At 38.1% G+C, this 26,017-nt stretch overlaps 3 protein-coding genes across 3 annotated transcripts; all 3 read right to left on the reverse strand.

The window, feature by feature from the left end:
- Positions 1 to 2,094: 2,094 nt before the first annotated feature.
- MONOS_11180 (uncharacterized protein) lies at positions 2,095 to 5,674 on the reverse strand (the record flags this gene model as incomplete). The annotated part of the gene is made up of 4 exons (XM_067863687.1): positions 2,095 to 2,329; positions 2,550 to 5,456; positions 5,559 to 5,580; positions 5,664 to 5,674. 4 exons carry the CDS (start codon positions 5,672 to 5,674, stop codon positions 2,192 to 2,194), a joined length of 3,078 nt encoding a protein of 1,025 aa, XP_067724958.1. The 3' UTR covers positions 2,095 to 2,191.
- Positions 5,675 to 5,788: 114 nt separating this feature from the next.
- On the reverse strand, positions 5,789 to 12,625 carry MONOS_11181 (putative manganese-transporting ATPase 13A1). Its single transcript, XM_067863688.1, has 4 exons — positions 12,340 to 12,625; positions 9,572 to 12,284; positions 7,058 to 9,358; positions 5,789 to 6,827 (listed from the first exon to the last, which is right to left on the reverse strand). Exons 1-4 carry the CDS (start codon positions 12,580 to 12,582, stop codon positions 5,941 to 5,943), a joined length of 6,144 nt encoding a protein of 2,047 aa, XP_067724959.1. The 5' UTR covers positions 12,583 to 12,625; the 3' UTR covers positions 5,789 to 5,940.
- Positions 12,626 to 14,642: 2,017 nt separating this feature from the next.
- Positions 14,643 to 24,360, reverse strand: MONOS_11182 (uncharacterized protein; the record flags this gene model as incomplete). The annotated part of the gene is made up of 2 exons (XM_067863689.1): positions 14,643 to 24,221; positions 24,273 to 24,360. 2 exons carry the CDS (start codon positions 24,358 to 24,360, stop codon positions 15,280 to 15,282), a joined length of 9,030 nt encoding a protein of 3,009 aa, XP_067724960.1. The 3' UTR covers positions 14,643 to 15,279.
- Positions 24,361 to 26,017: the final 1,657 nt, after the last annotated feature.

A 26,017-nucleotide genomic window follows, 5' to 3' on the forward strand; every position in this document is an offset into this window, starting at 1 on the left:
GATGTCAAACATGCGAGAAAAAACCTCAATATTTTAGTATTTCTTTTTTTTTTCAAAAATGAAACTACCAATAAATATTGTTTTACAGATTCTATTGCACTATTGATTTTGTACTGGATTGAAATCAATTCAATAACTGATATGTGTTTCATATCCAACTATTGGTTATTGAACAAGCGTTGCACGAGTTGTTTGAACACAAACACAGAATGAAATGTTGTCAAAATTTGAATGTTAATTTATGAATTCAAATATTTATTTTCAAAAACTTCGGTTTGAGAATTCACTTCGAATATCGATAAATTCATAATGTGAAGTTATAACTCATTTTAATGTTAATTTCAACATGACAAAAACCTTTGATATCGTTATTTTTAACAATTTTCATGCTTTTTTTCTTTTTGTTGTCTTATTTTTTTCCAAAGAAATACAGTCTAAACCGGATATAATCACATCGGTTTTTGCACAACTTTTTGTGACTATATCAGATTGTGATAATACACGATGCTGCTTTACACAGAAAAAAATAAAATTTAATTTATTAAATAATTAATTTTGGGTCAAATTTTTTTATTTTTGAAACTTCTTCATTTTAACGAATTTTTCAATAGAAATAACAATTTTTTTCATTAATACACATTATTTAAACTTATTTGAGCATATTTTTGAAAAAGTGAAAAATTAAATTTTTTGATCAAAAAATCGATTTTTCATTGAAAAAAGCACCCATAATAATAAAAAATGTGATTATAAATATTTAGTCCTGTGATTATATGCGATGAAAAATGAATGAAAAACAAGCAAAAAATGTCAGTGCATCGAAAAATGTGACTATAGGCGAATGTGATTATATTCGACGTGATTATATCCGGTTTTGACTGCAAAACTTTTGTGGAATAAACACTCAGAAAAATGTTATGATTTCAAAAATTATCACACATTTGGAGAACCATGAAAATGTGTTGATATTGACGAGGCTATTTTTTAGAAAAGGAAATTTGAAAGAGGAAAAAAGAAGGATTTGTTGATGATTTTCGGAGGAGTTGAGAGGAAGGAAGGAGGAAGATCTGGAACCAATTTTGAAATCATTGTTTCAAAAAGGAAGGATGAGACATTGGTTCCAATTATTCAAGAAAGGATATCAGCAGGCACAACAATTATTAGTGATGAATGGAAAAGCTATAATTGTTTGAAAGATATTGGTTATGAACATATTACGGTCTGTCATAAAAGGAACTTCAAAGATCCAGAAACAGGTGCATGTTCCAATACCGTGGAAGGGTTGTGGAGTCATTTAAGAGCATTTTTTCCAAAGCATGGAGTTAGAAAAACATTCATTGCAGATTGCTTATCCATGTGGCTTGTTCAAAGGAATCTTAAACCGAGTTGTGCTGATATTTTGCAAAAGATGATCCAATTTTTAACAGAAGAAAAACCCATTATTGAAGATGAAGAAATAAGTTATTCTGAAAATGAAGAAATTCCTGACACCGACGATATTCTACATGAGCCTTATGATGCTGAAAATGAAGAAGATTCAAAAGGCATTGATGACGGAGAGGATGCTTCTAATTATTCTGATGAATAAGCAGAAATTTTCATTTGATCAGCTTGAATAAAAAATTAGCGAAAGTTTTTTTAAACGTTTTCCGACAACTTTTTTCTGATTTCAACACTTTATTGACACAAAAGAAATCAATATAAACAAGAATAATCATTATTTGAAAGTTCGGATATTCTTTTAATTTGCACAAAGAATTATTTTGAATAACTTCTTTGAATAAAAACACTATGTTTAAAAAATCGCCAAAATACTCATATCTGAAAAAAAAATCACAAAAGTTATTAAACGATTCGGGAAAAAAAATGTTTCGTCAAGTGTTCAATTTGAAGGAAAAAGGAAAAAATATGACTATTTAATATTTTTTTTAATTCAAAATTTTCACGAAAGTTATTTTTTCAAACAATAATTTAATACACTTCTGAATCTTTTAATTCAGAAATCTTCTCAAACGCTTTTCATCTTTCACTGAATTCACCTTTACATTCAATCTAAAAAATATCAAAATCTTTTCTTTCCACCAAAATAAAACTTTTATTGTCCATTCATGAGTTTTAAACATTTGAAATATTGAAAAATAAATTAGAAATAATAAAGCAGCAATTTCAAAATTGAATGAAATCATGAATTTCATTTCTTTCCTCTCTTCATTGTGCCAGAAGTTTCAAATGAATCCAATTTCCATTTTTTTCTTTTGATTTCAGTAATTCTTTGTGTTTCTTCTGGTGAGAACTTCAAAATGATTGCAAGAATTTTGAACATTTGTTGCTGAAATTTTCAAAAGAATATCAAAAAATTTATTTATAAAAATGAAAAAAAAAAAAATATTCATAAAACAAATTGAATAATAAATACATTAATTTATTTAAAAAAAAAATGTCTTTTTCACAAAAAGCACAATTCACAATTGAAAATTTCTCCATTCAGCTCATTCATTCATTCATTCATTCATTTAATTAAAAAAAAAAAATCAGAAACAGTAATATACCTCCAGCTTCTCTTCCGTTATCAGCTTCAGTATAATATTCTTCAAATAAGTCAAATCGATGCTTTCCCTTGACTGCATCCTTCTCAGCTCGCTTATCTCATCTTCTGCTGCTTTGAGGCGCATAACCAGTGCGTTCAGCTTTTCCTCTGGTGAAATGTCCTCCTCTTCGGAAGATGAAGAGAAATGCTGAGAAGAAAGTGGAGTTAACAATGCAGAAGAAGAGGCTGTTGTGGTTTCATGTGAAGAAGAAGAAGGAGAAGGAGAAGGAGAAATGGAAGCGGAAGGAGAAGGAGAAGGCGAAGGTGAATGTAATGAAGCCTGAGAAGGGAGTTGTCCAGAAGAAGAAGAAACCAATGATGTGGATGAAGAGCTTGATGAAGATGCAGTAGAAATTGAAGTGATTTTTTGAGTTGCTTTCAAAGCAAGAGGCGATGGAACGATAGGAGAAGAGGCAGAAATAGAAGGGAAGACAGAAGATAGAGAAGATAAGAGAGGCGTTGAAGAAGAAGAAGAGAGAGAAGAAGAGGAAGTTGAAGAGGAAGAGGAAGAAGAAGAATTTTGCTGATGTGGAGTCTTTGGTGTGTTTATGTTTGTGGCTGAAGTGGAATGCATTGGGGACATCAGAGCAGTGGAATGAAATGAGTTCTGTTTTGATGAGCTGAAAGAAGGTGAAATGGAAAAGGAAGAAGAAGAAGAAGAAGAAGAAGAAGACTTCAACAGAGAAGAAGGCTCCAAGCAATTTGTGGAGTTCGCATTGAACTTGCTTGAGTACTGTGAATAAAGCGACTCAATCAGCTTTTCAGCTTCATCAAGGCGTTTTTGAACAGCTTGCATCTCTTTCTCCTTCTCCTCCAGTTTCTGTTCAAGATTTTCTTTTGCCAATTTCACTTCGTTTCTTTCATTTTCCAGCTCATTTTTCAAATTCTCTTTCTCTTTTCTTTCTTCCTCCAAATTTGCAGTCAACTCCTTTTTCGTTTCTTCCCATCGATTCTTCTTCTTCTCGCTTTGTTCTTTCAACAAGCTCAACTCTTCTTCCACATCCTTTCTTGCCTTTTCAATTTCCTCCATTTTCTCCTCTTTCTCTCTCATCTCCTTCTTCATCTTCTCTTTCTCTTCTTCTGCTTCCATCTCCTTCGCCCTCTTCGCTTCTTCCGCTGAATCTCTTTCGTCTTCTGTCTTCCTCAAAATCGCTTCCAGTTTGTTCATTTCCTCTTTATTTTGCTTCTCCACTTCTTCCATCTTCTTCTTCCTCATCCTTTCTCTTTCGCTTTCCTCTTTTTTCATTTGAGAAATTATCTTCTCTTTCTCTTCTTTCTCTCTCGCTACTGATTCTTCTTTCTCCTTCTCCATCTTCTCCTTCTCTTCTTCTCTTTCTTTCCTCTCACTTTCCATTTCTTTCTTCAATTCTTCCACTTCTTTCATTGTTTTCTCAATCAAAACCTCTTTTTCTGCCAACAACCCTTCCTTTTCCTTCAACATCCCTTCCTTCTCCTCCTTCTCCTTCTTCATTCCTTCCTCTGCTGCTTTCCTCTTCTGCCTCTCTTCTTCCACTTCCTTCTTCAAACCCCCTTCAATCTCCCCAACTTTCGCATGATGCGACAAAAGCTCTGCTTCAATCGCTTTTATCTTCTCCTCTTTCTCCTTCAGCCTCTTCTCAAACACTTTTGCATTCTCTTTGTTTTCCTTCTTCGCCTCTTCTTTCTCTTTGTTCATTGCTTCCAATCTTCGATACACTTTCTCTGCTTCTTGTTCAGATGCATCGATTTTCCTTTGCAATTTTTCGGCTTCTTTTTCTTGCTTCCTTCTTTCTTCTCTTTCATTCTCGACTGATTTCCTCAGAATCTCTCGTTCTTCTTCTCCAATTTCGATTTCTGTTTGAAGTTTGCTGGTTTTCCTTTCATTTTCTGCTATTTTCCCTTTCATTTCCTTCAAATTCGCATGCAATTCTTCGTTTTTCCCTTTCAAATCCTCTGCATTTTTATTCATTTCCTCCTCTTTCTTTTTCCACGCTTTCTCTTTCCTTTGAAATTCTTCTGCCTCTGCCTTTCTTTCATTGCTCTCCTTCTTCTGCCCTTCTAAAAGTAATTTTTTCTCCTCTTCCAATCGTTTAATCTTCGCATCCTTTACCAAACTCTGTTTTTTCATCTCTTCCTTTTCATTTGTATTGTTTTGGATTAACTTTGAAATTTCTTCTTCTTTTTGCTGAAATTCAGCTTGTTTGTTTTTCAAAGAAACTTCCAAATTTTTGCTTTTTTCTTTCTCTTCTTCAAGCTTTTTCATTGCTTCTTGCTCATTTTTCTTGTTTTGCTCTTTTTCTTCTTGTAATTTTCCTTCTAGCTCTGTGATCCTTCTGTCTTTCGAGTCCATTTCTTCTTTCAATAAAAGCGTTTCATCAATCTTTTTCTTCAATTTCTCTTCCCATTTCATCTCTCTATTCTTCCATTCTTCTTCTCTTTTGCTTTCAGCTTCTTGCTTTTCTCCTTCATTCGCTTGAATAGATTTAAGATGTTCAACTTCATCCGATAAAGAATCATTTTTCATTTTCAACTGGGAAATTGTCGATTCACTTTCTCGTTTTGTTGCATTGATATCATCAACAAGTTTCAGATTGGCTTCTGTAATTGATTTGTTCTGATCTTTCAGTTGTTCGACATCCTTTTTAAGATTTTCTAATTCCTGTTGTAGTGAATTTTCAATTCGATTTTTTTCTTCCTGCGATTCTGAAAGTTGTTTCGAATATTGTTCCTGCTTGATCTTCAATTCATTGTTAAGATCTGCCTTTTCCTTTTCCAATAATTGAATTTTACTTTTATTTTCCAATAAGGCTTTATTAGCCTTCTCCATGAGTGTTTTCATTCTCGCCAATTTTATTGCATTTTGATCATCAACAGGTGGAGTTGCAGTTGGCTAATTTTCATTTATTTGAAAACAATAAAGATATTAAAATTAAATAAAAGCATACAAAATAAAAAAGTTAACAAATAAATAATAATGTGAATGCAACCAAACCGCAGCTGGCGTTTCTGGACGACTTTTTTTAAATGATACAAATTTCAAATTAAGAAACGCAAAATCTTCATTTCAAAGCAAAAGCATAATATAAATGTTGCAAACAGTTCACTCATTAAGTTTAACTTCTATAGTTAACTTTCAGTTTCAGCAAAATTAAATTTGTCAAAAAAGACTAATCTAAATTAAGGTTATATGAAATTGAAATTTTATATAAAAGATACAAATACTCAATGAATATCCTCATAGACTTTTAATAAATTAACATCGTAGTGATTGATCTTAAAAAGTGAGATGACGAATGATATTTGAAAAAAAATAAAATTACTTTAAATTTATCTTTATCCAAAAGCACAAAAAAATTGATGCTGAATATTAAAATCTACGCATTTACGCTCTCCCTTTTCGCTCTAATGACCTTCCTCTTCCTCTTCTTCTCTCTGAAGAACAGCCACTTCATGAGGGACTCCCAGATCCAGGGCCCAAACACCCCCGACAGGATCAGCAGCATCACTTTAACATGAAATGCTCTGTTCGGAAACAGAGTCAGTTCCAGTTTCTTGTTCAGAACAGGAACACTTTGCGAGCCGAGGAACAAAACCACTCCGATCCCAAAGACAGTCGCAAACGTGAGCATCTTGTGCTCCCCGATGCCTTCCATAAACGGCTTTCCGGCATAATTTGACACGTAAACAGACAAAGTTTGGGCGCTGTCAACAAGAAACACAACTGTTTTGACAAGTGATGGTGTAAATTGCTCAACAGCATTTGCATCGGCGGGCGGATCGGGGAATAATATGGAGCTTACAATAGACAAAGGATTGGGAATGGCTGGCTGTGACTGGTCTGGCTTCAATTTTTCTGTGATGTTGAGTGCTTTTGCCTCCGTTTCACTCATCTTCCTCATCTTCCTCTTAACTGAGCTCGTCACATTCTTCCCAACCGCTTTTAACGTCGCGTTTATTCCGCTGGTGGCGCTAGCGCCGGCCGCTGGCGGATGAGTTGCGGAATTTCCGGCGGTTTTATTTGAAGTGGCATTCACAGCCAGTTGAGTGACGTTGATTGCAGTGGCTATGAGAGTTGGAATGGCATTTGTGACATTTGACAGCAAAGAGCTGTTTGAAGAAGAAGAAGAAGAAGAAGACAATGTGGAATTAATAGAATTTACTGTATTTGTGGCATTGGCAGTTGAGTTGGAGAAGAGAGAAGAAGAAGAAGAAGCGACGGCGGATGCAGCAGAAATGGTGGTGTTGACTGCAAGTTTGACAACTGAAAAAAAAAAAAAGATAATAGAAAATGAGAAATAAATAAAATTTTTTTTTAAAAAAAGAGAGAGAAATAATTTATAAAAAAAGAGAGAAAGTTACAAAAAAAAAAAAAAAGATTTGCAAAATCCATATTCAAATAAAACAATTTTCCACAAATAATTTGTTTCATTTCCAAAAAAATGAAAAAAAAAAATAAAAATAAAAATAAATTTTAAATTCTTTTAAACAAACCATCTCCCACATCCCCTCCAATCTTCGTTGGCCCCTCCACGCTCTCCGCCAGCTTCGTCGCCGCCGAAATCGTCAGCAAATGAATAACACTCTGCCCAATCAACGACGTCATGTGGTACAAGCAGAACACACTCGAAGGCGGGTGTACAGTCGCTATTCTTTTCAGAGGCTGTGTCCTTGCCATGAACATCACAAACACAGACACTGCAATTGAAGACACTGTCATCTGCGCCTCAGACGCCCTGATGTTCCTCAAAGCCAGCACAGACAGCTCATACGCTGTAATCAGAGAAGACAAAGCAAGAATTTTGTAGTTCATCTGCACTGATGCTAATGTCGACCTTCCAAACCGCAGCAAGTCAAGAACTGAACGCAACGTCCCGTTTCTCGCTGTGAAAGGTGCTGCGGACGATGCATCCCCCATCTTCACCACAATCCCATCTCCATCTCCTTCACTTCCTCCTCCTCCATTTTGATTACCATTCTCCCTCGCCGACGCTGCCTCGTCGTGAAGAGACGCGAAAAACGTGCCCAAAATCGGGTTTTCGCGCTGCATCTGCATGGCATTTTCGAGTCTTGTCTTCTGCTTGATCATCGCCTCCTGCTGCTTCTGGAGCATCCACCTTCCCATCGGCGTCTGCTGCAACTGTGCTTGATATGCTGCCATTTGTGGATTCAGAGCAGGAAGTTGTCCAAAAGAAGAAGTGGAAGAAGAAGAAGTTGCTGTTCCATTTGCAATTGCTTCCATCTGCTTTTGCCTTTTCTCCGCATCTCTCTTCTTCTTCCGCTCTTTCGCTTCCTTTGCTTCTTTCTTTTGTCTCTTTGCTCTTGCCTTTCGTTCAGCTTCTGTTTCATCAAAATACCCTTCCCAGTAATCTTCTTCGTCTCTTTTCCTTTTTTGCCTCATTTCTTTCTCCTCTTCATCCAACTCTGCAACTGCTTCAATCTCTTTCTCTTTGTTCTTCTTTGGCACCACTTTTGCTCTGCTACCTCCTTTCCTCTTATTCGTTCCTGCTTCTCCATTCTCTCCTTCTCCTTCTTTCTCTTCCTTCTCTTTCTCTTTCTCCTTCCTCTCTTCTTCCTCTTCCTCTTCCTCATCATCATCCCAGTCATCATCTTCATCGCTCTTCTTCGTCACAATCGCCACTCCAACGTGTGCTGTCTTAATAGCCCTTGTATCGTTGCTCCCGTCTCCACACATCAACACCACATTCTTCTTCCCTTTCCACTCCTTTCTCAGCTCATCTACAACCTCTTCCTTCTGCGACGGCCTCATCCTCGCAAACACTTTAGTCTGGTTGATGAACGGAGTCAAGGAATAATTTTTGGCTTTCAGCAATTCCAGTCCATCGCCTGTGATGCACAACTCAGCAGGTGTTGGAAGCACACTGGATGTTGGTGGCTGCGCAAGAAGCGGCCGGGTGGAAGGCAGGCTGTCAAAGGCAGCAGCATTGATTGAGGATTTGCTTGTTAATGAAGAAGAAGAAGAGGAGGAGGAGGAAGAAGAAGAAGAAGAAGAAGAAGAGTTTCCATTAGAAATAAATGGATCAACAGCTTCCCATTCTTCCTTCTCTGGATTCAACAGCCATACTCTGTGCCTTTCTATTCTTTTTTTCTCTCTTTCAATCAAAAACCTCCTTTCTTCATTGCTTTCTTCATCGTCTTCTTCGTTCTCCTCATCCTTCAGCTTCTTCCCTTTGCTGTTTTTCACCCTCCAGCTCTCCTTCTTCTCCTTCTTCCATTGAATCTTCTTGTGTTTGCAGCAATTGCAGTCGCATTCGCTTCTTTCGTTCTCTGCACATTCCACACAGCCACACTCACACACACAATCAGGCGAAATAAATCTGTCTTCTCCATTTCCGCTTCTTTCTCCTCCTTTCAATATTCCTCCTAATTTATTCCCTCCTTTCTTCTCTTTCCCTTTCCCTTCTCCTTTTCCTTCTCCTCCTTTCCCTCCTCCCACAATCAGCAAGTCCTCCCCCACCATCCCAATCTCCCTCGCCACGTGTATTGCTGTCAATGGCGCATCTCCAGTGATCATCACACACTTGTGCCCGCTCTCCCTCAAAACGCCAATCGTTCTGATGGAATCCTTCTTCAACGGACACGCCACACAAATAAAGCCACAAAAGATCAGATCGCTTTCAACAGCACGGCGAGGAAGGGAAGAGAAGAAGGAATGTTCAGAAGAAGAAGAAGGAGAAGGAGAAAATGGTTTGTATGCCAATGCTATGACACGGGCGCCTTGGTGGGACAGCTGGCGATGGAGGGCATCGTAGTTGGCAAGGAAGTCAGCAGAGGCTGAAGATAACATGAGAAATGATCGAATGAAAATTTATTGAAAGAAAAGGTAATAAATATTAATAAAAAATATGAGAAAATATAATTAATAAATAAATATTAATAAATATTTAAATCATTCGCATGCCACATTCAAAATAGCATCCATTTTGTCCCCTTTCTCTTTCTCTTTCTCTATCTTTTTCTCTCTTTTTCTCTTTCTCTCCTCCACACCTCTATCATTCCCCACTGCCAATCTCTTTCTCACTGCCTCCGGTGATCCCTTCGACAGCACCATGTAATTGCGTTCTTGACTCATCTGGCTCTGTCTGTTTGTTCCTCGTGTCACCTCAACCACAGTCGAAGACATCGAAAGCGTTGCATCAAACACATAGCGACGCAAAATATGCAGTGAAACCTGTTGCTCTTTCTTTGAATGGGAAGAAAATGAAGAAGAAGAATTGAAATTATTTGAATTTTCTCCTTTTTTCTGCTTCTCTCCTTCATTTTTCGTTCCTTGCCCATTCATTTTCCTTGTCTGACTTCCACATTCGCTCCATATTTTCCCTCTGCATTCGTTTCCGCCTTTAAACATCGCCCATTTTGTCCATTCGAACGCTGCTTTGTCGAGCGGATCGCCAACAGGAATACCAACAGACGAAGAAGAGAGAAGAGAAAGAGAAGAAGAAGAAGAAGATGATGATGATGATGATCTTGATGATGGAGAAGGAGAAGGTGAAGGTGAAGGAGAAGGTGAATGAGCTGAAAGGATTGACTGTTTGTTTAGCAGAGTCAGCGTATGACATCCAGACAGAACAAACAAGGTTTCTTCGGGAATTTCATTGGCCTGCTTCAGAGTGAGCGAAAGATCAGCTCTTGAAAATTGAACTGGTTTATTGTTCTGTTTAGCTGTCTCTTTATCTTCTTTCTTTTCATTTTTCTCATTTTTCTCATTCTTTTCATTTCCTTCTTTATCTTCCTTCCCCTTCCCCTTCCCATTCCCAATCCCTTTCCCTTTCATCCACTTCTGCCACAGCCCCACCCCTGCCACTCCTTCCACCACAAGCGCGTCTTCCGTCAGCGTCCCTGTCTTGTCAAAGCAGCAGATGTCAACTTTGCCCGCATCAGTCATCCGATACGGCTCAGTGCAGAACACATTCGACTTCATCAGCTCGGCCAGCGATGTGTTGATGGCCATGTTCAGCTGGATGGGCAGGTCTGTCGGTATAATCGACGTCACAATCTCAGAAATCTTCAGAAACAGCTTAAAGGGCGTTGTTTTCTTCTTGTCGGTGTTCAAATAGACATAAACTCCTGTCACACACGCCACAACCAGCAAGACGAGAAGAAACACGAATGACTCTAACGTTCCAGACGTCTTCTGCGATGCTGTGAAAATGATTGCTCGCATCAGCTTGCCCTGTGTGGTGGAGAAACCTGTGCGGAGCACAACAGCTATGCACCCGCCATCTGGTGGAGGAAGTTTGGTAAGCCTGCCTGTTGTTGCATTGATGCGATTTTTCTGTTGTTGTTGCTGTTGTTCTTTGTTTTCGTCTTCGGATGAATCATTTTCGCTGTTGATGTCTTCTTTCTCTTCTTTCTTTGAAGAAGAAGAAGAAGAAGAAGAAGAAGAAGAATCAGAGCGAACACTTTGGATGACTCCTGTGCCTGCCAGCAGCATCGATGCTTTTCCCTGTGCAAATGCCTCACTCTTCTCTTTCTCTCTTGCAATCAGACGTTCTTTATCCTTTGAAGAAACAGAAGAAGAAGAAGAAGAAGAATTTGCCCCTTTCTTCTCATTTTGTTCTTCTCCCAAAAACTTCATTACATTTCCGCTTTTCCTTGCCATGTGCAGTTTGAGCGAGTCTTCCCCAACCACATTTCTCAGCCCTTCCTTCACCACAGGCATCGACTCCCCCGTCAGCAGCGCCTCATTCACCACAACTCTTCCTTCCAACAGCACAGCGTCTACAGGCACAGCCAGCCCGGTCATCCCTGCCTCCTTTATCGCCCTCTTCCGCCTCCGCTCGGCAGCTCTCTCGCGCTTCTTCCGCATCTTCTCAGGCTCAGTCATCTCCTTCAGCTGCTCCAGCGCCCTTTCCTGCTTCAGCTGGGCTGTCTGGAAGAAGCCCATGATTTTGTCGATCGGATTCTTCCACCTCCTTTTCTCCGCTTTCTCCTTCGCAGCCTTCTCGTTCTCAAGCGCCTCCTTCAGCGTGCGCGGGATCTGCGGCGCAGTCGACGAGACGGAGATGACGTCGCCAGGGACGAGCGAATCGCTCATCACGACCATCCACGTGTTGTTCCGCAGGACGTAAATCGGCCGGTGGTCGCCGCTCATCGAGCGGATCGTCTTCATGTTGCTGATCTGCTGCTGCACCCCGATGCACTCAAACACAAGGAGCATAAACAGCGACATCAGCGAAAACCGCCAAAACTCATCAAACATCCACAGGAATATGCACAGAATCTGGAATATAAACATCGGAGAAATTATTCGTTCTTTCAGCAGCGATCCAAAAGAAGGAAGAGGAACCGTAAGCGAATTGGAGTGCCACACTCCTAGAGACGGGGGCCTTTGCAACGGAGTGTAAAAAGCTCCTTCAGGAACAGTCTGTGAAGCAGGAATAGATAGTCCGCCATTCTTTGCATGATCAAAGTAATCAGAAAAACGAGATTGATCAGGAAATGGAATACAAAAGAAATTCTGACGTTTTTCGCTCCAAATGAACAAACGGCGCTGATACGTAAATGAAGGCAAAGGAGGAAGAGATTTTCCGCTTTTTAGTTCATTCAAAAAATCAGGCAAAACATCTCCATATATTTCCGGAAGCAAAGTACCATAAAGGTTTCCAGGAATTTCAATTTTTTCGATGGCAACGATCTCTTTATCTCCTGAGTGTGGTAACGGTACAACGTATGCATGAGATGCCAGCATTGGCGGAGCCTAATCCATTTTCAAAAAAATTAAAAAAATCAAATCCTGAATTATATGCTTAAACCTTTTTATATTTGATGAAAATTCCATATGAAATAACCCAAGATTGCATAAGAAAATGTAACGATGTTGCAACAAAAATACCTATCGCAATCCAGAAAGGAATGGACCATAAAAAAGGATTTCCTTTTAAATTATTATTATAAATGAGATTCGACAACGTGGCATATGCAATAACCACAAGTAGAATATCAATTCTATGTATTGCTCGTCTTTTTTGAAGTGTCTGCACCGAATGAACCTTCATTTAAATTGATAAAAAGGTTCAAAGTTTCAAATACTTCAAATTAGGGTTCTCTCATAATTATGAAAATTCAATTTCCACAACGAAAGAATTGTTCGTATTCAAAGAAAATTATTCAAAAATGTGTCTGTGGACTATTGGAAAAAAATTATTTATGTTTGTGCAAACTCCTATTAAAGAATTAAATTTTTTTCAGAAGATTTTTTGTTCAGTTAAACCAAAACATTTTCAATGTGTCAGGATATGAGATTTGTTTGCAGCATATACGTTCAACATTGTCATGAAAGTTTTTGACATATTTTTTTATTTATGGATTGGAAATATCAAATAAAGCATGAGCTTGTTGTTTATTCCGAACGGAAACTTATTTATGAACAGAAAAACAAAAAAATATTTTCTCAAAATTTTTATTAGGACTATGAAGTTTTTTTTTATGAAAAATAATTTGTTCGAAACTTTTATGAAAAGATAAATATATTTTTCATTATGGAGAATATTCCGAAGTTCTATCTCCATCTCCAGCACCATCTGAATCATCATCTTCTAATTTTTTATCAGTTTCATTCTCATCATATCCCTATATATCTTCAACAAAAGGCACATCTTATTCAATTTCGTCATATTCCTTTTTTTCTGTTTCTTTTTCTGGTTTGTACTTTAAAATATGCTTCATTAGAATCAAATAGCTCAATTTCATAAAGGATTTCACCAGATCAATTTCGATATGATCAAAAATATACTTTTTTCTTGTTCCAAAACGTGGAAAAGACGCTCTTAAATGTGACCATCGGCCTTCAATCGCATTTGTGCAGGCATAAGTCTCTTTGTTCTCATATTCTTTCTTATGACAGATGGTTTGATGCCCATATCCAATCTATTCATATCATGAATACGCTCTCCATTCGTCAGAAATGATCATTGTTTTCAACAGAATGTATTTTTGGATTATAGGGATCAATGTGTTTTTTCCTTTTCTGTGCAATTGAATAAAGCGAAATCCTACCCCTCCGCCTTCGAGCCTTTCGACGCAGCCAAAAATCCATATCTGATTCTTCTTTCTTCCTCTTCCATATTTTCGATTTCTCCATATCGCCTCGTCGATTTCAACTATCTTTCCTTTTCCACCAACAACTCGCTGTGTCGAATTCCTTAATTTTGTGCAGCACACACGAATGACTCTCACCCCAAATCTCACCATTTTTTCACCAACGCTAAGAACTGTTGAAATCTTTGTAATTGGAATTTTTTGCCAGTAATGCAAACAAGTTAAGAATATTGTTCCTAATGGAGTCTTCATATCCTCAAAAATAGTATTGTTGTTGACTGATGTTTTTTCCGTGTATTTCGGGAACTTCCAAAATCTGTAGTTAGATACTGTCTTATAACAATTCTTTTGGATTCGATGTTTTGGGCATATAGGGACTTTATTTTCCAGAATATGAGTGAGAACCCAAGTCCACGTTGAATACTCATTAAAGAACACCTTATTTTGATCAGAAATGCTTTCTGTTCCAAAATGAACAGGAACAAGTTCCATTTTTTTATTTTTGATCAAATCCTTAAATATTTGAATATGAGAGATATATCAAAAAATATTAATAATGAAACAAACAATTTCCGTTGAAAAAAATACCACACAACAACAGTATTATTAGTGAGAATTGCCTTTGTGATGAAAAAATGAAAAATTTCGCATGATCATATTGTTCGCTAAAACATCGTTTGCATAAAAGGTGAATTAATATGATTGCAACACAGTTGAAGCGCTTTTGAAAGAAGAAAAGGATGAATTTTGGTTCATGAATAATTAGAAGAAATCATTTTATGATATTTTTGACACAAAGATAAAGGATGAGAAAAACGAAAACAATTCTGAAAAGTTGAAGATGAAACATAGAAAGTCGGAGGTGCTTATTTTGATTGAAGATTTGATTTTAAAGTGAAACGATACAAGAAATGTGTTCGAAATGACTGACTGATTAATAGCGAATCTATAAAACATATACAGAAGACTATTTTATTATTTGAATTTTCTAATTTTGCAAGAAAAAAAAAAAAAAAACTGAGATGAATATGAATTTTTATTGTTGAAAAATTGGGAAAAATAAAGAGATTAAAAAACATATATCTTTTAAAAAATACAAACAAATATACATATAAATAGAAAAACAACTTATAATCATTGTTAAAAAGGATTATCAAAACGATTCCACAAACATAAAACAAGAGAATGATGCATTATCCTCTTATCCTTTGTCAAACTCAATTTCTAACAGATAACAGAGATGACCGCCATCCTCCCATTCTGCATTCTCACTGTGTGAAAGAAAAATGAATTGTTGGAAATGGCAAATGTGAACGAAAAAAGAATATCCCAATAATACTGAATTTGAAACAGAAATCACCAGGTGTGTGCCGATTGGGAAAACTCCGGTTGTCCAAAGGAAGAAAGTGAAAGCCTCATCATGGCTCGGGACGAAGAATGCAGCGAATGACAATCCACTCCCGAAAGCATGAATCCGATTGGCAATGCACTTTTCTTCCCAACGAGACACAAACAAAGGAAGCAATTGCTTTCAAGCAAGCATTCAATTCTTCTCATCCAACATTCTCCCAGCTCCACTTTTCAATTCCTCATGCTTCTCAAATGCATTTCTCAAATGAAAAAAAAAAAATAAATAAATAAATAAAATCATCATTTCATTCCATCCGACTGAAGCTCCCATCTGTGTCTTCGCTGTCTGCCTCTTCACATCTCGATCCATCTCCAATATCCAACGCGTCTGATGCAGTCACAAACATCGACCCCATCGGCATCTTCATGAACAGCTCCCGCTTCACATTCCCCAATGTCACCCGCTCATCCCACCCCTGCACCACACACTTCTCCTCCAACTCCCGAAGACTGCTCCCTCCCATCTTCTCCACATTCGGCCGCTCCCCATTTACTATCTTCTGCCCTGCCACCACTCCCTCATACTCCCCAAACGGGATCTCCAGCGTCAGGCACTCCCACACCATCATCCCAATCGAAAACACAACCGATTCCTTCGTCGCCCCCATCTTCTTGTTCATCTGCAGCTCTGGCGCCTTCCACCTCAGGCACTCCTTTCTGAACGCATCCTCATCCTCTTCAAATGCTGATGAGGGAAGGGAGTCATCATCATCATCACCATCATCGTCACTGGCAGATGTTACAACTGTTGATGATGAGATGGAGGATGAATCTGAATCATCATCTGACAATAAGTCAGAGTGCATCACAATACAAATCACCATGTGCTCAGAGAACAACACAATGTGGGGACTCAGATTGGCCAATGACTGAAGAGGGTTTTCCATCTCGTCAAATGAGTGGAGTGCTCCATTCGCCACCCAGAACAACACCTGTGCAGTTGTTTGCTCCCTCTCCTTCAACGAGCCAATCGCCATCTCCTTCTTCTCGTTCCTTCCATGCAATAGCATGAACAGCGAATCCCTCAGATCCACGATCAGCTTCTCATGAGGAGATGAGCATGCCATCGCATCCACCAGATTTGACATCGATGAAGTGGTTGGACACAAATCCTCCCCTCGGACAAATGTTGAATCTGAATCAGTTGTATCCGTTGTTGAGGTGGATGAAATGGAAGGCGATGGTGATCTCTTTCGAATCTCTTCTTCTTCAACCTTCTCAAGAGCCCAATCGGGAATCTTGTCTGAATCTCTTCCCAGAATGTATTCAGTTAAACCACTCTCACTCAATAAATGCTCAGATGACTCTGAGTGTCCCAAGCTTTTCTCATAAACTCTCTTCTTCATCCTCTCTTCATTCTTCTTCTCTGCCTCCCTCTCCGCTCTTCTCCACTGTTCCTCAGGTGACATCTCCATCGTCACCATCTCAAATGCCTTTGGATCTTTTCTGATGTTGTCATTCACAATCTCTCTCAGATCTTTGTTCTCGTTCTTTGCTTTTCTCCATCGAACAATGAATATCACTGCCACAATAAGAATGATTAGAAGAACAAATCCCATGATAATCACAATCAACAACAAATACGATTTCCCTTCTTTTCCTCCTTCAGCAAGCTTTCCTTCTCCATTTGTTTTTGATTCGCTCTTGTTCTTCAGAATGAAAGAATCTGTTGATGATGGATTATTTCCATCTCCAAACTGAATGCACACACTCACCTCCACCCCTTCTTCTGCTTCTGTTATCATCTCTTTTGGCAGTCTCCCTTCAACTTCGGTCTCTGACACATATCCACTTTCATCAAACTCATATTTTTCAATCTGCTTTTCTTCTCCCATCTGCCTCACAACCATGAATGACAAGTCGCATGGAAGCAGCTCCTTCCCTTTGAACACAATCTCCATTTCTTCTCCCACTTCCTTTGCTTCAACACCATCCAACACTGGAACGAAGAATGGGGATGACCTCTCGGAAATAATTCCTTCAAAATTGCATCCCTCATTCAGAATCCAAAGTGAAGAATTATCTTTCACCCCATCTCCTCCTTTCAAACTCATCACATTCAATGCTCCAGAATCAGAACAAATAATATTTCGACGAAGAGAGGGATATTTATCAATAAATGGATTGTTGTGAAGGAATTCTCCTTTTTCGATAGTCACATTGCTGGAAGATACTGATAATCCTCCTGACGAAGAATTCGAAATTGAAACATCCTTCATCATCAATGAAGCATTTTCTGAGTGGACAAGCGATCCATTCCACAGACAGATATCCTTTATTGAATTCATATTATCATCTTCGCTTCCTTTCAAAAATGTTCCTTCAAATTCACATAAGTTCATGAGAACATTCGTAGCATTGTTCACATCCATAAAACTTCCTTTGTCAGACTGAGAATAGCAGTTTGAGCAAGAGCAATTGGAAAGAATAATTTTTGTCGAAGTTGCAAAAGCAGAGAAAATAGAAGGCCCTTCAGATTTTCTTGAACAATTATTGAATGAGGAGCTTCCAACAGATAGTGTTCCTGAAGTTGAACTGTTTATTGAAATGATGCAACCTTCAGAAAGCTTCACTCCATCAGCATCAATTCCATTCAATACAATTCTTCCACAATTGCCAGTATCAAACACATTTGAAATTGCCTCAACTTTTTCCAGTCTCACATTATTGATATTTATCTCATTTCCTCCCAACAGAAAGGAAGGCTTCTTGAACGAAAGCATTGTTATCGTGCAGTTATCAACATGCAGAATCCCCCTTTCAATGCTCAACAATGTTGAATTGAGAACAATAGCTTCAATGTTTTCTGATTCTCCAACAAAAGAGAAATCAACAAATGAAAGAGAAAGCTGTCCATTTGCTTCATGAATGATAGAATTGCCTGAATATGAAAACGATTGGCAAAAGTTGAATTTCAATCTTTCTATCCGAACATTCTCCGAGGCTGCGATAAGACTTCCATCATCATTATCATCAACAATTGTTGAGTTCAAAAATACCAAGGCAGTTGAAGGAGCTTCCAGGGAGCGGATTATCACATCGTGTGCAGCACATTTTCCAACAATTTCCGTTTGCCTCAAGATCAATAGCTGTGAGAACAGTGATGGAATGATGTGGTGCATCCCTTCACTCAATGATCTGCAAGGCGCTTCAAACACACCACACTCCCTGCTGTCTTCATGGTTGTCAATAACAGCTGACACAAATACCGTCTCACTCCGAAATATCTTCACTCGCAATAAAAGGTCCTCTTCTCCTTCAAACGAGTCTGTTGTGCATCCCCATATTGCCAGCTCCTTCACAAACGGAGCCCTGAAATCTAACAAGAATTGCTCGTCAGCTATTTGTGTGTCAATTGAGTGACATCTCACATATACATCTCTCCCTTTCAATGCAGAGTTGTCTTTGAATGTGATATTTGACAACACAAAGTTCAGAGGCTGCTCAGCTGTCGAGGTGCATTCCAGAAATAACCAGCCACCTCTTCCCACAGTCGAGCAAAAGCACTCAGAAATTGTGCAAAACGAGCAGTCAAAGCTTCCTCCCTCATTCAACACACAAAACGTCCCTCCTCCCTTTCCACACTTCAACCCTCCACATCTCTTCATCGTTGTGTTCTGAACAACCATTTTCAATGGTTCATCATTCACATTTCGAATGATCGAGATGTCATCTGTTGTGTTCTGAGTGACTTCTTCGAATATGCTCCACTCAATAACAACATTCTGCTCAGCTTCATTTTTCTCTCTGCTTTCTCTGCTTGAACTCTTTGATATGCTCAATCCACTTGCTCCTTTCAGCTCAACATTCTTCATCGTCAGGTTTTTGATTGTTGCACATGCCGATGATAGAACTGAAACAACGTCTTGTGAAAAGCACAAAAACTGGACAGACACCAAGTCCAGTACAATTTTTCCTTCATCTACCTTGATCAGCCCAAAGTTTATCGTATCTTCTCCATCGTCTTCATTTTTTGCAAACGAGCAGTCTTTCAGAGTCAGCAATCCTTCACTTGAGCCAATATACATTAAAACATTGGCTTCATTTGAGAATGAAGATGGAACAACAAAGTTAATCAGCTCGAACTTGGTGATTCCTCGGATCTTCATCACTGCTTCCTCAGCCCCTTCAATCGAAGAAAGGCACTCCAAAGAGCACTCTCCTGTATCTTCAGATTTTATCGAGATTCCATTGAGATCAACACTCTTCTGAAGAACAGCCTTCTCAATGACGCTGATCATTCTTTCGTTTCCTTTGGACAACCTGTCCAACGAATGATCGATTGAAAGGCAGGGATAATCTGAAAGCCCACATATGCACACATCTATTCCTTCTCGCCCAACAAATATCGTTGAATCAAATCCTCGCCAGAAATACACAAGTGGAATTGCATTTTCTTTATCATTCCCATCAAATCCTCTCAATGAATCTAAGGAAATATCATTCATATTCTCAGACACAAACGGAAGAGATGCATTTGTGATGCTCTTTGTCAAGTCGGATGATTCAACAAACAGGTCTTTTCCATATCTTGCAACATTTGGCTTGCTCGAATCAAAAATTGGGCATGAAATCGCAAACGAAGGATCGCCATCATTCAACTCCAGGGCCATTCCTCCTCCAAAGCCATTCTTGTTTTCTCCAGCTGGTGCTACACATCCTGTGAATGAACAAGAATTAATATTCACTTGAGTATTCTTTTTCATCTGCACAAAAACAGCACCTCCCCTGCTTCCATCAGCCAACACTGAGCACTCATCAAAATCACACTCTTCAATATTTATTTGTGTGTTTTCGTTTTCATTATTGCTGTTGTCAACACTAATACTTCCTCCATTTCCAGTTGATCGAACAAATGATGTTGCCTTACACTTCGTCAGGTTCAAACACTTTGCATTTCTGCTTTCAACCAAACATCCATTCTGCTCCCCGCTTCCTGAGAAATTGCTTTCCACAATTTCAACTGAAGAGAAACCTCCGCTTCTTCCTTCTGCAATGATTGCACTTGTCTGCCATCTGATTGCATTCCCAAACAGATTGTTCATCACAGCCTCACCTCCTTCCACTTTTACAAACGAAACACTCAATTCATTTTCACATCCAACAATCCCACAATCCTGAATTGTCAGTTTATTAGAAACACAATGGAAAACACACTCGTATGTTCCTATCCTTTCTTCAAGAGAAAAAACCACTTCACTAAATGCGGTTTGAATGTGCGTCTCGAACAACCCTCTTTGAGCTCCCGCAATTCCTTCAGCAACTCCATAATTTGTGGCATTTCCATCTCCAATCACACTCCACTCATCTGTTTCCATTTTCAACTCTTCTCCAAATGAAAACGGCGAAACCAGTTTGATCGACTTCTTTTTGTTTGAAAATCTAAACCCAACTGCTTTGGTGATTGTCTTGCACGGAATCTGAACATGCCCGCATCCACTGAAGTCATGTGTCTCTTGCCCGCCCACATGGCAAGGAGTGGTGAAGTTGTTCCACAGATACACAACAAGCGGAATTTCAAACTCTTCATTCGTTGTTGATCGCTCAAACCCATTCAACTTTTGGAAGTCATTCACATCAATATCGAAACAAAATGTCTCTGAGTTTGTCACAACACTCAAATCATCGGCTTCCATAAACACATCTTTTCCTTTCCTTCCCGAACATCCTTCAAATTGCACCCTCTTCAAAACAAAATCTGATGCTCCATCATCCAGACACATATATATCCCTCCTCCCAATCCTATCCTCCCATCAACGTTTGATGATGCCTCACAATGAGAAAAGCACACTTTTTTCTCTTCTTCATTTCCATTTTCATTGTTTGAAAGGGATTCTGTCACATTGCCAATGCTGAGAGATGATCCACTTTTCATTTGCACCCACAACCCTCCCCCACTCCCTCCATCACTTTTGCACAAGCTCATGCTTCCTTCTTCAAACACAAAAGAACAACCACTCTCAAGTGTGCATTCAAAAGCTCCTCCGTTTTTGTCTTTGACTGCAAAGTTTGAAATGTCTGTTCGAATGATTTCAATTTTCTTGGCACTTGTGGAAGAGATCAAACGTGATGATGCTATTCTTTCAGGTGGAGCAATTGATGAAACAACACAATCACCCATTTGAAGAGAAGCCTTGCTCTTCACTTCAAACAATCCCGATGAACATCTGGTTTCAATTTCATTCAGCCGAGCTCTTTTCAATTTCGCTTCTGTGTTGCCTCCAGATACCGAGATCAATGGGCTTCCTCCAAAAACAACTGATGAAGCCAAGAATGTGTCAATCGTTAAGATCCCAGATTCTTCAGACAAGAATGTCAATTCCAATTCTAATGAAGGATCTTGAAGAGAAAGAGAACACTGAGAAAGCTTCAGCGAAGAAGAAGACGAAATGAAAGTTGAGTGAAGAGGAAGGGACGATGGGAGAGAGAAGATAAGAATCGATAAGGTTGTTTCAACACTTGTTGTTATCATTGCTGAGTTTAACGATGAACTTGAATCAGAGACTGTCCAACCACTCTGTTCATCATTTCCTCTGATTTCATGCTTCTGTTCAGCAAATGACAATTCATCGCTTATCTGAATCATTCCATTCACAACAACTTTCTTTGTTCCTGATAACCTTGAAAGAGAATGCTTCAAGGTCAAACAAGGAAACTGGACAATTCCACAGTGAGAATGGTTTGATGCCTCGGAATTGCTCACATATATTTCTGTTGGATTGGGAAGGAGATAGATGCACAGAGGAATGGCCAGGTTGGTATTTCCGTTGTCATATCCTCTCACTTTATCAAATGAATCCAACGATGCATTAACTGATGATATTTTTCTGAATTGCGCAACTGTTTCCAGATGTGGTGAAATGACGAAAATATCTTTCCCCCACTTAGCTGTGTTAGTGTCAAATGATGATGTTATCAAGAACTCAGGAAATTCAGAAGTTAGCTGAAGAAGAATTGCTCCACCAAGTCCATCTGTTGTTGAACAAAAGCAGCCATCAAAATTACCACCTTTCACTTTCACTTCATTCGCTTCTCCAACGTTCAGCATTGCTGATCCTCCGTTGGCTGATGTTGTGCTTCCGCATCCATCAAATATGCTCGAATTCAAATCAATGTTTGCCTTTTCATCGGAAAATGTCACAACAGATGCTCCGCTTGTTGTTCTTTCTATTTCATTAAAAGTTGATTCTGAAAGTATCAATGAAATTTCATTCGTCGAAGAAAGCGAAAACAATGAAGTTGTGGAAATCGTCTTTGCCCAGTTCAGATTTTCCATCTGTAGCACACCACTCTGAACATTGATCAGCTCTGTGAAAAATGCTGTCTCTGTTGATTGTGTGCTTCCCGTGGATATGTTCAATCTGCTAATATGTATTTCTCCTGCACCTGTTATCTCAAACAGCCTTGACCCACGATTATTTGAGTATGTTGGATCATGCACAAGAACAAGGTTCCTCACTGTGAATGTGCCTGTTGAGGTTGAAAAAAGAGACAAGCCAGGTGTCTCTAATTCTGTCTGCACCGTTGTGCTTAAATCATCTTTTCCATATATTGTGAAAGAATTTGCATCACAATCAATATTTTTTGTTTCTGTTATCGTTCCTGTGAGAATCTCAATATCCTTCACAAAGTCTGGAATTAGTTGAGTGAGACAATGGCTGATTGTTCTGCATGGATAGCTTTCATTCAGCCCGCATGCATATGTATCAATGGAATTTGGTTCTGTTTCAGTTGAAGAAACATATCTCACTCTTCCACCTTCATTTCGAAGCCATTCACTTTTGTCAATGATTGAATTGTAATTTGTGCTAACTCTATTTCCTGTTTGTCTTGTTGTGCAACAGCTTGAATGAATATTGTTAGCTGTTGAATTTTGAAGAAGAATATCATGTCCTCCTTTCACGCATGAATTATTGTGAAAAAAGCAATGATAAAGAAATGTTCCATAATTGTTATTGTTAATTAATATTCCTAACGCCCCTCCTCCACACATTGAATTGCAATTGCAGAATAGACAATTGGAGATTATTGCTTGATCAGAGCAGTACCAATGTTCAATTGCTCCTCCAATTCCATTTAAAGATCCATTGGATTTACAGTTATCAAAAAATGAATTTGTAATGCAGTTCTTTTGCTTTTCTGTCAATGATTCACGCAGATCAATTGCCCCTCCGTCGTTTCCAGACGAACAGTTGAAAAATGAACAATCATCCACAATTGGCTGGATGCAAATATTTGCGATCGATATCCCCCCACCTCCATTGTCCACATTTGTTGAAGTGCACGAACATTGAACAAATTTTGAATGAAGCACAGAACATTCAGCTACTTCCAAGGCAAAAATTCCGCCTCCAATTGTGGAAAAAGCAATGCATTTCACAAACGACGAATTTTCAATTGTTAAAATTGCATTTTCATTGTCATGAACATAAAGAGCACCTCCTTGTTCAGCTGTGCAATCTTTCCATTCACACAATAAAAAGGATTGACTTTCTGTTGTGTCCATTTGTTCTCCTGGTTGAAAAACATTTCTTTCCCTTTTCCCATTGTTTGTTGAGGTGTTTCTGCAGACAAATTCGTGTGAAGAATAAGATCCGCTCGAAATCCCTCCTTCAAATACATTCACACACGAAAAAATGAGGCTGTTCTCCATTAAACTTCGAAAACATGAATGCTCCATTCGATCATCAATGTTCTTGAATGGCTTCACAGATATATTTCTGAAGGCGCAGTTAGAAATCTCTTCACTTTTGCTCTTTCCAGATAGCAGAAAATAATCTGAAGAAGAAACGATCAGGTCTGAGAGCATGGATTTTCTTAAAATGGCAGAATTTGAATCATCAGATGAAAATATGAGGCTTGAAGGGCAATGATTCTTTTGGATGATCAAACTTAAGTTTGTGAAACAGACTGACCCACTTTGAAGATGAAACGGTGAAACAAAATTTTGGTGTAAAATGCAGGAATCCAGTATAATCCTTGACTTTTCTGTTATCAGCAAAAATTGTGAGGAAGAATGTTCAATTGCCAAATTCTTGAGTCCAACTGTCGAATTGAAGAATTCCAAAAATGTGTTTTTCACAATAGAAAGTCCTGACTGTAATCTTTTCACTTCCAGCAATGCACTCTGCTCAAATAAGTAATTGTTATCATTCTCTGATAGATATTGTGCATCGTTTGAACAACCTGAACCCGAATAAAGAAAAAGATTGAAAAAATAACAATTCGAATGAATACCTTTGTTTTGAAATGTGGCTGTTTCAGAAACATCTCGTGCTTCAAATGTCTTCACAAGAATCAAATGTGCTAAAAGGAACAAATGCATCCTCGTATGGAATGAAAATCAATTTTGATTAATAACTTTTATTCTTTTCCGGATGATCAAAATGACCCTTAATAATTGTTTAAAAAGCAATTTGAAAAAGAAATAAAATCCTTCTTTCTGCAATCATTTTGAGAGCGTTTGGAAAACATCTGAGGCGCGTCCAAAGCAATGCAATTTCTTCAGTTCTTGCAGGGTATGAATCGGTATTTGCTGATGAAGGTGAAAATTTTTCATCAGGAAATAAAAATAATGATTAAAAGAAAATTAATTTTAGGAAAAAACTTAATAAAAAATAAAATAAATACCTTTTCAAAAAGAAACTGTTATCCAATAAAATCACAAAAAGTTGAAAACGCTGTATCTATTCAAACGATCTCGCAATCACCCTTTGCAATGTGTTGTTTCGAATAATCAAATGTCTCCTCTCGCAATGTAATTAATTAGCGATTCCTTCTTCACCAATTGTTCATCTCTTCGTTGAAAATATAAGGTGACCATCTTTCTTGTTCTTTCGATTTTTGCTGTTGCAAGTGTTCATCCACCCTCTCTTTCTTCTTCCTCTTCCCTCTTCTTCTCATCTTCTCTTCATTTTCTCTTTCTCCTTTGACAGATTTCTAATCTTTTCCTCAATCCTATTCCACAATTTCATTTCCTTTTCTTCTCTCTCTCGTTTCCCTTTACTTTTTTCTTCTTCGTTTTTCCTCTTCACTCTTCCTTTCACATGCTCCTCTGTTTCATCTTTTCACTCAGCTTCTCTATCTTCTTCCTTCCAAGCATATGAATGAGTTCCTCTCCTTTTTTCGTCCCCCGCTTTCTTGCTCCTTCTCATTTTTGCATATTTATCCAATTGATTCAAACAGCCAATGTTTGTTATTCAAAAATACTCATCTGCTTTTTTTTCAGAGAAAAGATGCCTTTCAAGAAATCCTTTGTTCCAATTGAGAGAACATGCAATGTGAACCTTCTCTTCTCATATTCTTTAAAAAAAAGAAAAGAAGAAATTCCAAAAAATTAAAAAAACCAAATAAAAGAATTTCATATGTTGTAATTAAAACTCAAAAATACATTTTCCAAAATAAATGAAAAATAAAAATAATTTCAATCGTTTCTCATTTCTCACATTTCTTCAATTTTTCATCATTCAAATAAATCGATTTTAATACGTTAATAAGCACAAACACAATTAGCCCTTCTTTGCCAGCTTAATATTTTCATTGAAAAATGCAAATAACCCCATCCGCCTCTTCTTCCTTCACAATCTTTTGTTCTTCTCTTTCAGTTCTGCATTGCCCCTGCTTCCATCCTTTCCCTTTCTTTTCCACCTTTTTCTTTGAATTTTTCTTCTTCTTCATTTTCTTCACTTCCTTTCAATCTCCCTTTTAATGTCATCTTTTCTTCCCAAGCTTTTCCCATCATTACAAATTCTTGCCAAAGCCAGCGCTTTTCTGACAAAAGTGTGTGTATTTCAAAAATAATTGGTGTATCTTCAAAATATCTCGTGCTAAATTATCTAAAAAGATGATGGAGAATTGTGAAAGCAAATTGAATAGAATTTACGAACAAATGACTTAAACCTCGTAATGAATGTTATGTGGTCGATGTTCAAGTGATGTTCAAAATATTGCTTTTCAATGTTAAAAAGCAATCAATGCACTTT

This window comes from Monocercomonoides exilis (assembly GCF_001643675.1).
Source record: "Monocercomonoides exilis strain PA203 chromosome Unknown scaffold31-1199392, whole genome shotgun sequence".
Lineage (NCBI taxonomy): Eukaryota > Preaxostyla > Oxymonadida > Polymastigidae > Monocercomonoides > Monocercomonoides exilis.

Bases quoted from the DNA above. Each gene is read 5' to 3' on its own strand.
- MONOS_11181 (XM_067863688.1), bottom strand. From the start codon at position 12,582: ATGAAGGTTCATTCGGTGCAGACACTTCAAAAAAGACGAGCAATACAT. The intron at 9,359-9,571 runs GTGTGGAGGAGA...TGTTATCTTCAG, and splicing joins GGCAGTGGGGAATGATAGAG to CCTCTGCTGACTTCCTTGCC. The intron at 6,828-7,057 runs GTTTGTTTAAAA...TTTTTTTTTCAG, and splicing joins TGGAGGGGATGTGGGAGATG to TTGTCAAACTTGCAGTCAAC.